General features: G+C 30.1%; 2 protein-coding genes across 2 annotated transcripts; one reads left to right on the forward strand and one right to left on the reverse strand.

The window, feature by feature from the left end:
- Positions 1-374: 374 nt before the first annotated feature.
- LOC124544494 lies at positions 375-4,930 on the forward strand. Its single transcript, XM_047123078.1, has 10 exons — positions 375-1,355; positions 1,431-1,650; positions 2,177-2,307; positions 2,379-2,633; positions 2,791-2,953; positions 3,070-3,242; positions 3,356-3,533; positions 3,636-3,944; positions 4,040-4,209; positions 4,337-4,930. The coding sequence occupies exons 1-10, from the start codon at positions 1,319-1,321 to the stop codon at positions 4,558-4,560; spliced, it is 1,860 nt and encodes a 619-aa protein (XP_046979034.1). The 5' UTR covers positions 375-1,318; the 3' UTR covers positions 4,561-4,930.
- A 2,059-nt stretch (positions 4,931-6,989) lies between these two features.
- Positions 6,990-15,651, reverse strand: LOC124544480 (circadian clock-controlled protein daywake-like). The gene is made up of 5 exons (XM_047123060.1): positions 15,443-15,651; positions 8,958-9,186; positions 8,146-8,282; positions 7,450-7,599; positions 6,990-7,212 (listed from the first exon to the last, which is right to left on the reverse strand). The coding sequence occupies exons 1-5, from the start codon at positions 15,510-15,512 to the stop codon at positions 7,046-7,048; spliced, it is 753 nt and encodes a 250-aa protein (XP_046979016.1). The 5' UTR covers positions 15,513-15,651; the 3' UTR covers positions 6,990-7,045.
- Positions 15,652-16,174: the final 523 nt, after the last annotated feature.

A 16,174-nucleotide genomic window follows, 5' to 3' on the forward strand; every position in this document is an offset into this window, starting at 1 on the left:
GGACTTCTGTCCATAGAAATATCTGATGAAATACAAAAATTTGCTACAATCGAGACAGGATTTATATCGAGAAAATATTTAATATTCACTTGTAAACTTATTACAAATCAACCCTCAAATTTTTTGAATTGAGGATACACTATATGCTTCCATGTCATATGTCATACACATGATATGGTAAAAAAGAAATAGACCGGGAGATGATAATGACAAAATATTTGGTCATTTGTACCAGTATGGCGGTTCTTCAGGGGTTTTATCACGTAAAGACAAAAAGGAAAATGATGGTCGTAGCGCTCGCACCGGCGGTCAACTCGCGTGGGCGTTAATCGATCGCGTCGGAAAAATAACGAGTTCGACACTCGTTATTTTTCCCCGGTCTAAAAAGTGTTCATAGTTTTATATTACTAAGAACAACAGTAGGGGTTTTTAAAAGATATGCACTACTCTCCTAGACCTTAACTTTATTCTATCAACTTGCCGAATGTGTAATTAAATTTTAAGACAACAATATGGGGTATAGAATTTTGAAACTTTTAATTAACTTAAAAGTCTTGGACGCTTTATTAATAATATTATTATTTTGTAATTAAATTGATTAGGTAATTATCAGTCTGACAATTGCTGATAACAAGTTTATACCAGATTTTACCAGACTCGCGTAGATACCTATTTAAAGTTCCGTATCACATAATTACATCGGTATCGGCAGTGATCAGGCAAAAAGATGCTTGTCTTTGAGGTATGCAACAGTGAACGCATTTTGAACAAACATACTCCATAGTACCTACCTGTCTATATTTTATGTATTTTTCATGGTATTTTTAATTTTATTTTATTCCTCAACTTTTGTTGTCCACGTGTTGTGCGTTAGTTGTTTTCCATGGGTATATTCGCCTTTACCAAGTGAAGATACCACATCATACATACGTAAATTGACTATTGTAGTCTGTGAAGTGATTTTCTTTTACGGAATATATACGCTTACAGAAGCTAATATGTATCTATTCATTTTATTTATTAGGTTTCAGCTTAAATGAAATTAACTTTTTCCCTATTAAAAATATTATACATATATATCTCAGGAATGCATTAGATAAATTATAATTCAATGACATTTATCTATCATGAAATCTGTTTCATCTTTATTGTTATGAAACTTTCCTCATGGAAAAATCATCGACTTATCGAACAACCCTCGTATCAGTAAGCTTATTCGAATCGATAAAGGAGATAATCACAATATAAAAGTATCATTGCGGTTGCAGTCACTTTGCCGGGAGCAGTTCATTACAGTAACTCTCAATTAAAAAGTGAAATGACTATAAAATATTTAATATACTATCTTTTCTTCGGTAAGATTACCGTATGGCTCATTCAAATTGGTTTTCATGCGTACTATTTTTAAACTAATATAATGTTCCTAACAGGATTATTACAGAATGTGAAGTGCCAGATTCTTGTTTTCCCAATAAGTCTGGAGAATGAACTCGTTGCTCAAAATGGTCTTGGATGGCCGTCAGCCATTCAAGTGGCAAAAGGAAATGAAGTTCTCATGAAATTGCGTCTCTCTTTGGAGAATCAAAACTCTTGTACTGTAACTGATCCGAGAGGGTTGAAATTTGATATAAGTTCACCGCCTAGTAGTAAGTGAGTAGGCACTCCAATATTAAGCTTTCAAATGCTAAGAAATAGTCCATAAAATTCTTAATTCTGAGCAAAAGTTGCTTGTTTTACATCTATTAAGGATTTTGTTAATATTCTCGGGGCAAAAATTTATTCGATTGACCATGAGTTCAGATGGTGTTTGACGAGCCGAGTTTGAGATTTATTATAAACACGATTAGGCACGTTGAAATTCCGTGTTTCATGTTTGTATCCGAAGACACGATATCCAGTTTTTGTATCAAATATTTAACAGTTCCTAAATAACAAAACAGTGTTTATGACTTTCAGGTTATCAATCGGTATAAAAGTATGTAAATTAAAATAACCCAAAAAATAATGCAAGCAAGCAATATGCTTTATATAATTATGGAATAGTAGTTTGAAAACAAAAAATATACAACGAATTTTAACCATTTTGATTTGTCTCAATTCAATTTAATAAAAAAAAAAACGTTAATAAATTAATATCTTCTAATTCATAAATAATTAATAAGGTTTTATTTTAAAGGTATCAAAAATGGAACGATGACTGCAGTATCAGAGTGCGAAACATTACATTCGAAGACGAAGGGCGCTGGCGCCTGACCGCATCTGAAGGCAGCAAATCAATAACAGGTTGGACCGAAGTTACTGTACTAGGTGAGCGCGATTAATAAATCTACTAACTATATTTCATTGTCTGTTATTAACAAATATTGTCTTATTTATAGAAAAAACAAGTACGTACACAGCACCGCCAATATCGCTACAAGATGGAGAAACGCAAACAACAGTCAATTTGTCATCATTAGACAATGCTTATTGTGTAGTAGCGAAGCCATTTTCAGAAAGTTCGCTAGTACCTGGTAAATGTAGCGTCACTTTGGATCGAACAACTAGAGCTGTTCAGGGAAATTGGCAAATTTATTTAGGATTACCCGGTACTGTATCCGAAGTCCAAGCAAAAAGACACGTTACTGTACAAAGTAAGTTTAAAATTTATAATGCACTTTATTTTCAAGTAAGTCATTTCATTATAGACGGTTTTATGCATTTTGTTTAATTATATATAATTATACGAAAAATGCTATATTAATTTCGTAAGATACAAATTCTTATCAAATCGTTTGTGTTTAATTACAGCGGAACACTTAGATGTCGGATATGTTCGCGATGCGGCTAATCGATTACATCTCTACTGTAATATATTGCATACGACAAAGAATATAACTTTTTGTCGTTTTCAAAAGACATCTAATTCTTATGGATACAATGTGATCGACGGACTCAGTGATGGGAGTCATAGGTAATGAAAATTGTTCTATACATAAGTATTACAGAAACAAAATATCTTTGCTAGAAACATTTATTACGATTATTATGGTAAAAATTATCATGGAATTTTATTTAATGAAATCTTAGTTACTACGGCAAAGGTTTTGATTTGAAGCAATGTGGAATGACGATAGAGAAGCCAACATCTGAAGATTACGGAACATGGCGTTGTTCCGTCGGAGTGCAAATGTTTGTAGGCACTCAGATCCAGCAGCAGACCCCTATGCAAGCTTTAATAAGTGTCCCACCTACTTTAACTAGTAAGTCAAAGGCTTATATTATAACAATTATATATACGAACATGTATTTTTGGATACATGTTATCTTAATACCTCAAAAGCTTATTAAAATAACTTATTTTCATCATCCACAGCTACATCCAATAGAATAGAAGAAAATGAAGAAAGGCCACGAACTATATTTGTTCAAGAAGATTCTTCATTTACAATAACATGTAATTCTGCTACTTCTTTGTCTTATTGTTGGTTTCAACACCCTAATGGAACTCAATATACTCCCGTGCAACTTGTTAGCGAGGAACAACTGTTTTGGTGATTATCTTGTCATTTTTCAGAGTTTATTTTTCATCTGGTTATGATGTAAATGTAGAGTTAAAAGTAAATGAAAATAATTGTTAATAATGTACATTTTAGGTATACTGGTGAAAGTCTCGTAGTAGGTCATTGTGGTATTACCTTTGCGCATGCTTCGATTGAAGACGATGGTCAATGGTTATGTTCAATGGGGCCACGGTCGAGTTTAGGTGTAGAATTGACGGACACCGTTCAAGTAAGAGTCACAGGACCATTAGCTGCCAATCAGAAAAATGTACGGGTACAAATAGGAGAGAATGCAACATTGTATTGCCATACGGCGAATGGTAGGAGACCATTAAAATACTGCCGATTTTTGTCGCCAAAATTTGTCGGAATGAGCATTGATTCATCTGTTACACCTGAAAAGTAAGTTATCTAAGCAATTAATAAAATAAACTCGATTTAAATTGTTTAAGATCAATGTAATCATTAATTTGAATCGTGTGAAATTTTGATTTTAGCGCAATCCTAAATCGGTTTTACTTTACTCCCGAGAGAGAGCTCAATTTTGGGGATTGCTCGCTAAGTATTTTGTCAGTCGAAGAGGATGATATCGGTACTTGGACATGTGCAGCTGTAGTTGATAACGAAATTTTGGAGTCAAGAGATACTATACTGGTATCTATTGATGGTAAGATAATATGTTAAACAAATATTTACGATCATACCAAATCATGCAAACTATGTGTGTTCCAGTATTTAATTTTTTTTTTAAATCTATTAAAAGATATTTTTGTATTGTAATTGTATTCTTGCAGATCAACGCCGCAATTATCAATTCCAAGCTAGTATTATCGGAATGTCTGTGGGTCTATCGGTTCTTGTTATAGTTTTAATTGGTGTTATCGCGTACAAACGAACCTGGATACAATATTTCTATTGTACGAGGAAGTCAACAGTTCCAGATGAGTATTCTCTACAGAGACGTAGTGCTACTTCAGCCAGTACACATAGTAGTAGCAGCACCGAACCATTTAACTAATTAGAGGTCGAAAATTAAATCATCATCGGAAAGTGGAAATTAAAAAGGCCTTGACGTCATCGATTTTACGATCAACAATTATTTACATTACAAAACTTATGAATAAATGTGCATATTGATGCTGTATAGATTCAAGTTACTCACAGATAGAATACGCAGTAACGTGAATTTTTTGAAGAAGATTACTACAAAGAGCAGTTTAATGTGTTATTATAACATATTTAACTATTTTACGTGAAACACATAAGGGACAACAACGCCCAGAACGAAAAAATATTTGAATAGCGGCGGCTTTGGATTGTTAGAATTAAGATGAATTATTGATCTGTTAATGATAATTATATTTATTTGCTTAGATTATCGCATTGATTTTAATAAAATTATTTAATTATATTAATAATGTTTTATTATAATATAAATTAGTGTAATGTAAATGTTGGTACTTTAGGATGATACTAGCTATTAAGTCTAGCTTCGAACGGAGAAAAAGAGCCGACATAAAATGTTCATAGTTATAACGTGGCGCGCGCTAGTAAAGATTACCTTAGGGATGATTTTTGCGAGATTATTATTACTTTATTATTGTATAAGTTACACTATCGACTTATCAATAAACACTTAAAAATAATATTTAATATGGGGACATTCGAGGTGATACATTTTTCAGGAGAAAAAAATTATCAGTATTTTATTATTCGACATATTTAACTTTAGCTAATCTATACAAAACATTGTACACGTAAACCATTCTCAAGAATGATCACGTCCATAGGTGAAGCTATATGAAAATCTATTGAGTATTTTTTGAGTTTATCGTATTCAGACAGACAGACGCAGCGGTGGGCTTTGTTTTACAATATTAAAAGATGATATCGCGAAATTATCAAGAGTACATCAATTACATACCATTCCGTAATTTTTATTTCAAGTCAATCACCTTTAATGTACGTTGATACGATAAGGGGTTTTTGTATTCTTATTGCTAATCCGAGTATACCCTTAATATTAGATCAAGGTCATTGATAAATTTGATACGGATTCTTAACCTTCGATGTTAATGAAAGTTGCATTAAATAAGTACGTAAATAATTTATTCGAGAGGCAATTCTCTTTGTAAAATGCATATTTATCGGAGGCTTAATACATACTAAATTAATTTACTGATACGCGAGAATATTGATTGATTTCCAATAATGATTATGAATGGTAGTGATATTTCACGCTGCACAACATGTGATGTGACAACATTGTGATAATTATATAAGGGAGTATAGATGATACATAACGTTGTTTCTTTTACATTTAATCCTCTCGATAGGAACATGCATTGCGATTGCTTTATATCTCAGGTTTCTACTAAAATGGGTTGTAAAACTTACCTCCTTTATAAGACAGTTGTAAGTAAATATAAATTTGGGCCGCCTGGCTAGTTGGTGCTGACTATTGGGTTGCAGCATAAACATATCAGAATATATTAGATAATATATTTATTTTAGAACTGGTTGGCAACTACATATTTAATAAATATATGGCAATTTAAAGTTTCGGTTCGTTTACAAATGCGCAAATATTACAAGTCTCAGGATTAAACAAAATAAGTTTATGAAAATGTAACATTGCTTATCCGGATTTTAACCTACAATATTAAAATTTGTCGTAAAGTTCAAGTACATTAAGGAACACACCGCTAACGGGACGGGAGGAGTTATTCTGCTACGAGTTTGGAGCCGCAGATCCGATCCGCTGAAGAAGATTGGAGAGCAGAAAAGCGTTCGCACACCTTCTCCCCCACCTTAATAGGCGGCGCAGAGACTAGGGAGGTTCTCAGGGCCCTCGGACCCCCTATGACCTAGAGACATAGACCGTCACGGCGTCACGGTAGCATCAGAAAGCGATTCCATTGTGCCAAACGAAGAAGCTGAGAAGGCTTTTAGTCTCAGCATAACGTGGAACGTAAGGCGTTTTTTCTAGCAAGATAAATTTACATCATGCTGTTAACAGCGTGAGACCTTCACAACTTTAGGAAAAGTACTGGGTCTAATAATTTTTTTGTAAATAATTATTATGTAGATAACTCTAATTTAATAGTAAAATCAAGTAATCTATCATTATTTTAAAATCAAGTAATCTATTATTACAGAGTTTATATACCTACATCTCGTCGTATATTTATATTAGATCTCCTAAAATATTTATTGAAATTAAATAATGTACGTATATTGTTTTGAATGAAATTAACAATTTAATGATAATTGCATTTATTTGGAAAATAATTAAGATATTCCACTCCTATTGGTCTATGCGCCTTTAGCGTAAAAAGGAGTTTACAAACAAGTTAAACATCGGCGAGGCTGGCAAGCTATAAATGTGTATGGAGGAATTCATAAACCAATTGTTTTTTTTGTCGGTTAATAAAATAACAGACTTCCTCAAGGAGATCACAATCATGCTTTATTAAATTACAATAATATTTTTTATCAGAGTTTTAAGATTTTTGCTTGTACCCATTGACTATGCGATCGATGGTGACTTTAGAGAAGAATTTGTTAATGGCTTTAACAATAGTCTTAACAATCTGCTTCACAACTGGAGGAGCCAAATCGTCCATAAGTTGCCGCCAGTTTTCATTTGCAAACTGCAAAGTTGCATCCGCTGAAAAAATATGTAATTTAAATTATCACTGGACCTTTATATGCATTGTTTATACTTTTTAAATTATTTTGTATCTGTGTCATATTAAGGAGGTTCTATTAAAAACCTCGATGGTTAATAGTTTTTATGAATCAATATTTCATATACATTCAATACTATATATTTCATTTCTTTAAACTCATCTCTGGGTCTGTGTATTAATTAGTAAAAACTCATATAAATAATAATGTTTTTTACCAAGTTGCTTGTTGCCGTTGAACAAATTCTCAAACTCGAATGTCGTAGATTGAATATCATATTTATAGTTCGGTGTCACTAGCTTAAAGTGCATTCCTTTGTTACTTTTGATGTGACTAAATTTGCTGTTGATTTCGACCTCAATGTTTTCTGTGAAAAAAAAGTTCAGATCCTACTTCAGAATTATTACAAAAATGGTTTAATAGTTCACACATAATACTAAATAATATTAATTTAAATTAATATTTAAGACTTGACCTATATAAATTATATGAAAATTATTTAAATTAGGTATTAAATCAAATATATTGATTCAGATTAAAAATAAAATGATTATATTAATTAAGAAAATGTTATAACTGTAAATGGCAATTTAACTGTTGATTTATAAGTTATGATGTAAAACGATTAACTGTTATTATTTTCAGATTCGATTTTATAGTTCGGCCTTTGAAATAAGTCTGTCGCCTTTTACAAAATTCCAATCGTTTAATTTACTATGACTTGATAGCAGTTTTCAGTGATTGTTAGTATATAGATTTTCCTAAATGTGCGATACTCACATGTTAATTGTTTAAATGTAGGTTAAATGTGATTTTTGATTTTTGTATTAAGCAGCTTTTGACTAACTTAGCTAACTTTTTATTTTATATGATCTGATTTTATATATTATGTTATAATAGTATTGAAGCTTACTGCACGTTATAACAGCGTCTCCATCTCCTTTGATAGGAAGTATCAAAATCTTTCCATCTGCGTTGTACTTGGCTGTTAAGCTTAGGTTTGCTATTATTCCAAGATTAATTGTTTCTTCTTCTCGCCCGATATCCACTCTGTTATGTTATATTAATATTTAAATCATGCCTTAATATATATTTCAATATAAATTATTGAACATCATTAGCATACAATACAAATACTCTTTTATTTCACAATGCAAATCTTGATTCATTTGAGTAACAATTATAATTATTTCATTGTTATATTTATGCATTGATTTGCGTCAATCAATTGGCTCACGAACATATCAATTATGACTAAATTTTATAGTTTTTATAGCTTTTGTTAAATATATCATTAAGAGTTTTCTAAGCGCTGTTTCATCTCCATTAGAAACACACAAGCACCTCACCACCTTTTATATTGTTTTACAATTTATGTACCATTTCATATCATATTTACAAAGGACTTAATACCAATCCTTTTTATCACACATACAAATACATACACAGTATCTTAACTATTCAAAGATTCATGAACATGCTCTAAGAATTACCATATCATTTTGATGTGTTTCAATTGTCTTTATAATTTATCCTGCGCTCGGCTGTAAGGGAAACATCGTGAGGAAATCGAAATGTATACGCCAAAAATCTGCAACATGTGCATGCCTGCCACCTGTATTTACGGAGAAATACGGGAGCCTCAATCAGCAGTTCCCACTGCTATTTATAGGTTGTAGTATTAATTTTTCTGTGACTGTGTATTTAAACATTATTGTTACTTACTTCAGTTTCGTCAGCTTTGTATGGCTAAGTCCGTGCATTTGCGCTTTTTCGAATTTTAATTTTAAACCATTTCCGTCGATGAGTATGTCGTCCAAATTTACTGGATCAACTGAAGGGACTCCGAGTTCGGGAATTCCCTTCGAAAAGTTTGGCAGACTTTCTTCTATCTGTTGTTTTACACATTTTGCGAAATCGTCTTCCTTCAAGTTGCACGGTTGGATATAATCAGCTGCAAAACCATATAATAATATTTATTTGCCAATATTAGAAGTACAGAAAATAAATGACACATACAGAGTACTTAGAAAAACATTTCACAATATAAGAGATTAATGACCCCATGCTAGGAAAATCTTGTGTTATGGGGAATTTATTTTAGTTAGTTGTATAAATAGACATTTTTTTATAATACAAAATACCTATGACATTTTTTTTTATTTCAAAGAGAAAAAAAGTGTACACGTGTTACATTAATTAGATAAAATACCTACTTATAGGAAATTTATCAACGCACACAATCATTTTTGAAGAATTAAATGAAGATTTATGCAAATGATACCTACAATAGAGATATGATCTTATATTGGGTCACAAAAATCATATGACTAAAGTTAAGGCGATACGAAGCAATGGACATAAAATACTCAATCATTTTTATCGATAGGATATCACTTGAATTATTTTCATACATTGTTGCAGACATGAAATAGATTACGATAAATAATGACAAATTCATATTCGTATTCGTTTTTACTTCCACTAAGATGACATAAAGTATATCGTATAAATTATAAAAAGGGGACAAGGATTCGTTGTAATTATAACGCTTTTTCTTCTAAAACGTATACATGCATAATATACTGTATGCTATAAGATATACAGTTTTGTATGAAAGCTAAAAAATGAATTAAATAAAACATACCACTTCTAGTTATTCAAAATAGGCGTCAGATAAAAAAGATCGTACCAAAAATTAATTTATTTTATGTACAAATTACATTTCATAAATGTTAACCGTCGGGGTCGATAACCTGGCTTAGAATATAATTTATAATATAAAAATATAACTGACGAATTTTACTTAATAATAGGTAGGTACACAATATAAGATAGATTAGATCCCAGACATAATAAATTAGAGAGGCTTATAAATACGTCTATTAAATCAAATTAATTATGAAGATAAAATATTTGGTGATGATTAATAAATTCAACTGTTTATTATTTGCCTATAGATTAACAATTGGCTATCGATTTTGTTATTATGACGTCGTCGTATACGTTTTTTACAGAAATAATTGTTAATATGTATCTAATTTGTTCATTTCATTTGTACAGTATATATATATATACATAGTATATGTAAATTTATTACGTACGTTATAAAATCGCATGAGCGATTACAGCAATTATCAAAAGATATAGATTTTAGTTGTCCTTCATATACTCCAATGCGTCAATGTAATCATACATTACGTTACATTATATTAAACAACTAGCTTTTGACTGCGGCTTTGCTTGCGTGGAAATCGGTTATAAATAATTTAACAGGCTAATTTAACGTATTACGTTAATTTCAGACCTCACTGTAAACCACATTTGTGGTTCAACTTTCGTGGGCTCTTGATAAAATTGATCAAAATCCTTTATTATGGGATGCCTACGTCGCAACATTTTCCTGCATGGCAAATTTCAGCTCAATATGACCAGTGGTTTGGACTGTGCGTTGATATTTAGATAAGTATATATAGTATAATATATTGTAATATTAAGAAAAGTATGCTGGGGTTCTCCTTTCTTGTGACGTCATTTTCAATATGATACGTCTTAATATTTGAGCTTTTATACTTCAATAAATCAGATTTATGAATGAACAGTATTTTATACACTTGGCACTTTACGCACCCAACAGGTGTGGATAGTAAAAATATTAATTTAATACTTTAATGGTTGGCTTTATCTTTTATATACACTTTTCTCAAACATTTATACAAAATTTAACATAGGTTAGAGAAAGGTCGTTTCTTATTCAAGGAATTTTTTTGAATTTCTCAAAATTATTTTGATAAAAAATTCTATAAATATTGCAAATATACTTGGACTGGTTCATAGAATACTCATTTTATATGTACTGGTCTTCCTGTCTAACTGTCTCCAGTGGAAGCATCTTCGTAATTTAATACTATAGTGTATAATAACTTACGGTAACACATAAAATTTTTCTTCTATACATATAATAAAGTTGGAGTGTCTGATTGTAATATTAAAATAGCCCTTTTGTACTTAATGACAAAATTTTTTTACAATTTTTTCGGTCTGTCTGTCTGTCTGTTTGTTTCTGTTAATCTCTGGAACGGCTGGGCCGATTTTGACGGGACTTTCACTTAACTCAGGGAGTAACTTAGGCTACAATATTTTTTTTTGTTAAATTTAAACGCGTACAAGCTCGCGGGCACAGGTAGTATAAAATAAAGTTAATAAAATAGACACGATTGCAAAGTAAAGTGTCAAAATACCTACTATAGGTATGTACTTCCGATTTCCGGTAAGAATTCCGATTCTTCGGAAAATACTGCTAACATTTTTTTCATGATTCTACGCGATGGTAATGTACGCAGTAGCTATTTATTTTTGATTCGTGTACATATATTTAAGGCCTTAAAGTAGATAGCCCCGTAGTGTTACCGTGACCTTATATTGTGGCACATAAGCGTTATCCTAACGTGATATTTCCATGTTAAAATAAAACAAATCTGTTTTCTCTTACATTAATTTAAAAAAAAATTAAACCTTTTCATTTTTAAAGAGTAGGTAATATATTTTTCTTGTACAAATCTTAACCACTGGCCAATAAAGTTATATTTCATAATTATATTCAAATAAAATAGCAGAAAAAGCAGACAAACGTCTTTTTTCACCAACAAATGTTAAAAAATTATCAGTACTACAATTTATCTTTATCAACAAATATGGATAAATAGTATAAGAATACCAATACTAGTGGAAATAGTTCGTGCTAACAATAATTCAATCTTAAAAAGAAAATATCATAACCATTTAAATGAAGTAAGAAACGAAAGAACATAATTTTCATTCATCAAACTTATTGTGACAAATCCTTTTAATATAGATTAAGCCTCGAAGAGATTAATTCGCACAATTATAATCAATATTCAGTAATCGTAACGATTATATAGTTTTCTAGTCTATAGTTTCATGAGCATTAATTATTTCATAAATATATAGCATCATTCCATACAATGAGAGCTTAATGACGAATAATTGTTACAGATTTTTTACAAAATATTTTCAATGGATATAATACACAAAATGATTAGTTGAAAATGAGTCACCATTGTTTATCGTTAATAAGTAGGTTTTCCATTTGTGCATTAACTGCATCAACACTTCTTGGAAAATTTATTCCAAGAAAAATACGTGACACGAAATGTTTTGTGGTTAGCTCGATATTTTCCATTTAACTGTTTATCTAGATAATTGATTACGTCTATTTAAATGCACTGTGTAGTTGACACGTCTTAAAGTTTATAGTCGTTTATTAAAGGCATATAACTACGTCAACGTAAATACTTACGAATGCACAATTGAATAGAAAAAGATTTTATTTAGTGAGATAAAAATGGCTAATAATCTTTTATTAGCCATTTTTATCTCACTAAATAAAATAAATGATGGGATAGAATAATAAATTTTAAAAATTATAATTAATTAACGCAATAAAACCTGCTTTCTCGTTTGAAAATTAATTGTAATTGAACAAACTACAACTTTAGATATTATTTATGATGATTAATTTGTTAAATTGCTCTATAATTAATATATTTATGAATTATATAATACGTAACCATGAAAAATAGAAAAAAAATTGCTTCAAAGTATCTACAGACATGTTTGATAATATGTAAAAAAGATTACAAATCAGCGTCCATTTATCATCAAAATTGGATAAGGGTAGAGTATACAAAAAATATTATTACCACAACATATATTACATAACAACACATAAAAATATTTTTTTTATGATATTTAACTAAGATAGAGTCTGAACCTAGGGCCTTGCGATGTGCAATTTTATAAGCAAGCCAATCTCAACACGTATCAAGTTTATATTTTAAGATAATATATTGATTCTAATTTTATGAGATAGATACACGTTACATCATCGGAAAATTAGATAAAAATAATTGTATAATTATGTAAATGTAACATATAAAATATAAAATTTGGTGCGAGTTAAAGAATAACATTTTCCATCGATAAATGGGTTCAAAAACGGTTTTCGATATAATTCACTGTAGTTAATAAACTATAGGGGAATATACAATTAATGTCGTTTTAATTTTTTTAAGGATACAGTGTGTGTTAAGCTTAACCTGTCATTCTTAGTGCTTTTGCTGATAGATCGGTTTAAGCGCCTCCGATAAATGTTTTAAAACAAAATCTACTATTACACTTCAAGAGTTGAGATAAGACAGCTCTTCACTAATGTAGAAGTCCCTCACGGCTCTACAGACATATTTTAATAAACACAGTAAAAAATTTACGTTAAAATTGAAAATAATATTAATCGATAAAGAATCGGGCAATCAAGTTCAATCGCCTTTTATTCATCTCATTGTTTCAAGCGTCTTTAATAATTTTTTGAAAACATTGGTTCAAAATACAAAGGTTAAACAGCAACTATTGTGTTTAATTTTTAAATTATACTTTACAAAATTTGTCATATGTTTTGTTTTGTTTTTAATTTCAACAAATATTACTCATTACTTGTGATTACATTGATTTTTGAAGATTGTTGATTTAGATCCGTACAAGCACTCTTTTCTCAGCTTAGCCGTGCGATGAAAAATACATTTAGTTATTAGAGCCCGGAAAAATGTATGTATATAGGTGAATCTCACCCTAACTAGAATATAGGTATATAGTAGATATACCATCTTAATTGAAATTCTGGTTTTTTGAGACTTTAAATAAATCAACAATAAACAAAACATCGTTTTGTATGACGATAAGATTGGCATTTTCGAGGGATTATTAATATTCCTATTCCCCATTTCAGTTTAGTACAAAACTTGTGTTGTAGTGCGTACGATAATTATTGTCATCCTCGTCCATCGTCCAAGGGGTCAGGATCGAATATGCGCCATAACATCACATTGTTGCCAGTACATGGTTAAGGTTTTAAAACGTTTCGAAATAAAATACGTCAACATACCTCGCAATAAGATTGGAAGATTTTAATTACGGAAACCAGTGGAACTGGTACACTTGAACTTGACTGATGAATTTAAAAGTGGAACATAATTAACATGTCAATGTTGGTTTTATAATTTAAAGGTTTGTTATAATTTTGAATATTGTATTAATTTATTGTGAACCAAAATATTATCTATAATCTTAAGTATAACGTCAGTTATTATGATTATTTTTTATAATGTATTTATAACGATATATTAGTAAATATCTATATACAATAAAATTGAAGTAATCGAGACAAAGAAAGGAAAGTATGAAGATTTATATACATAATGTATATAAATCTTCATATAAATAGTTTGTAAAGTTTTTTGTTAAAAGAAAATTCAGTAAAGTTTATATTATTTCTTTGCTTTGAATTAAATTATTATAATTAGTTCAGATTTTATAACTTATTAACGTAATTTAAATATCTTATTAAACAATGTTAAAAAAAAAGTTATCTTAGGTGTTCAAATAGATGTTGATTTTAATGAATAATAATTATACTATGCTAGCCTTACTTTAAAGTATTGTTCTATCCCTTTGTAGAAAGCTGAAGAGTTTGTTTGTTTCTATGCTTGTTTGTTTAAATTGCTCTTGCTCAAAATTTCATATTTGAAAAAATCTATCTACTTTAGACAGTTTTGTTTTGATAGATTATAAACCATATAACATCACACAACCCTCCGAGGTGGAGTATAACGTTCAATAAACACATAAACAGAATATTAATCAAGAAATCGGTGTCAACATCAGTTACTGGCTGGCTACTAATTATGACCGCGTGCTGAGGTGCTTAATTTTACTGTAAGATTTTTTATTAGAAATAAAACATTTAATGATCTTGTCTATATATATATAAATAAAAATAAACGCCTATATACCTTTATAAAGCCTTCAATTCAACTTTGTGTTTTTTCAGCTCAAAAAGGAGTAATGTATGCATGTAATTTATTTATACTTAAACACAAGTTTAATAAATACATGATTGGAGTTTCATGTTACGATTGTTACTTTTTGCTCTGTTTTCTAGAGTTTGTGAACTAAAATTTAAACAAAGCAATTAAAACTAAACATTAATTAATTTAATATCAAGTAAATTAATATAATTTTTATAAATTAATTGATTTTATTAATTACAGAGGTTAAAGTTATATTGATATAATTTTCACCTCTTCACAGATATTAGACAAAGCATATGGTTAAAAGTAGTAATTAAAACTTACGTAAAAAATCATCTTCAGCTCTTACATAGCAGATACCAAAAAGAAACACTAATGTTAATAAATAGTTCATTGTAGTGATGTTCTTTTGTGCAGGAAGCGAAGAACTGATCTGGTTTTGAGAAGAGCTCAGTAGCTACTGCGTGGAGGCGAATATTGTGCTTCATATTTATTGTCTTGATGTTCGAAGCCGTGTGCCTTGACAGGATTGACGAGCTAATTCTATATATTTTCCTTTAGTTTTTTTTTTTACGATTACCAATTATATTGGTTAAGCTTAGTAGTTATTACCTCTACCCTTACATATAGAATCAAGATTACTAAAGTTATTACTAAAGTTATTAATTTCGGGATATTTACCATGTTTTTATTTTAATCGGTGGAGCTCGATATTTCGACATTATGTACGAATGTCTTGTTCACGAGAATTTAAAATCTTATGTAGAATCAAGATATTACATATACGAGCCGTGAAAAAGTTGAATATCATTTTTATGCTAGTATCGTACCTGATAGCAAACCGATTGGCTAAGTTGTTTGTAGAAGACCGAAAACTTGTGTAATAATTAATAGGTGCGTATTCTATACGTCAACGTCACATTGTCAACTATGGGATAGAAAAATTACGTAAATCAAAGTATGTATTTAAGCGATCAATATTTTAATATCATTTCTAAAATGTTTGTCGGGTTTTCGTATAATTTATATTTACAGAAAACAAACGGTCGGTCGTTA

This window comes from Vanessa cardui, chromosome 4 (genome assembly GCF_905220365.1).
Source record: "Vanessa cardui chromosome 4, ilVanCard2.1, whole genome shotgun sequence".
NCBI lineage: Eukaryota > Metazoa > Arthropoda > Insecta > Lepidoptera > Nymphalidae > Vanessa > Vanessa cardui.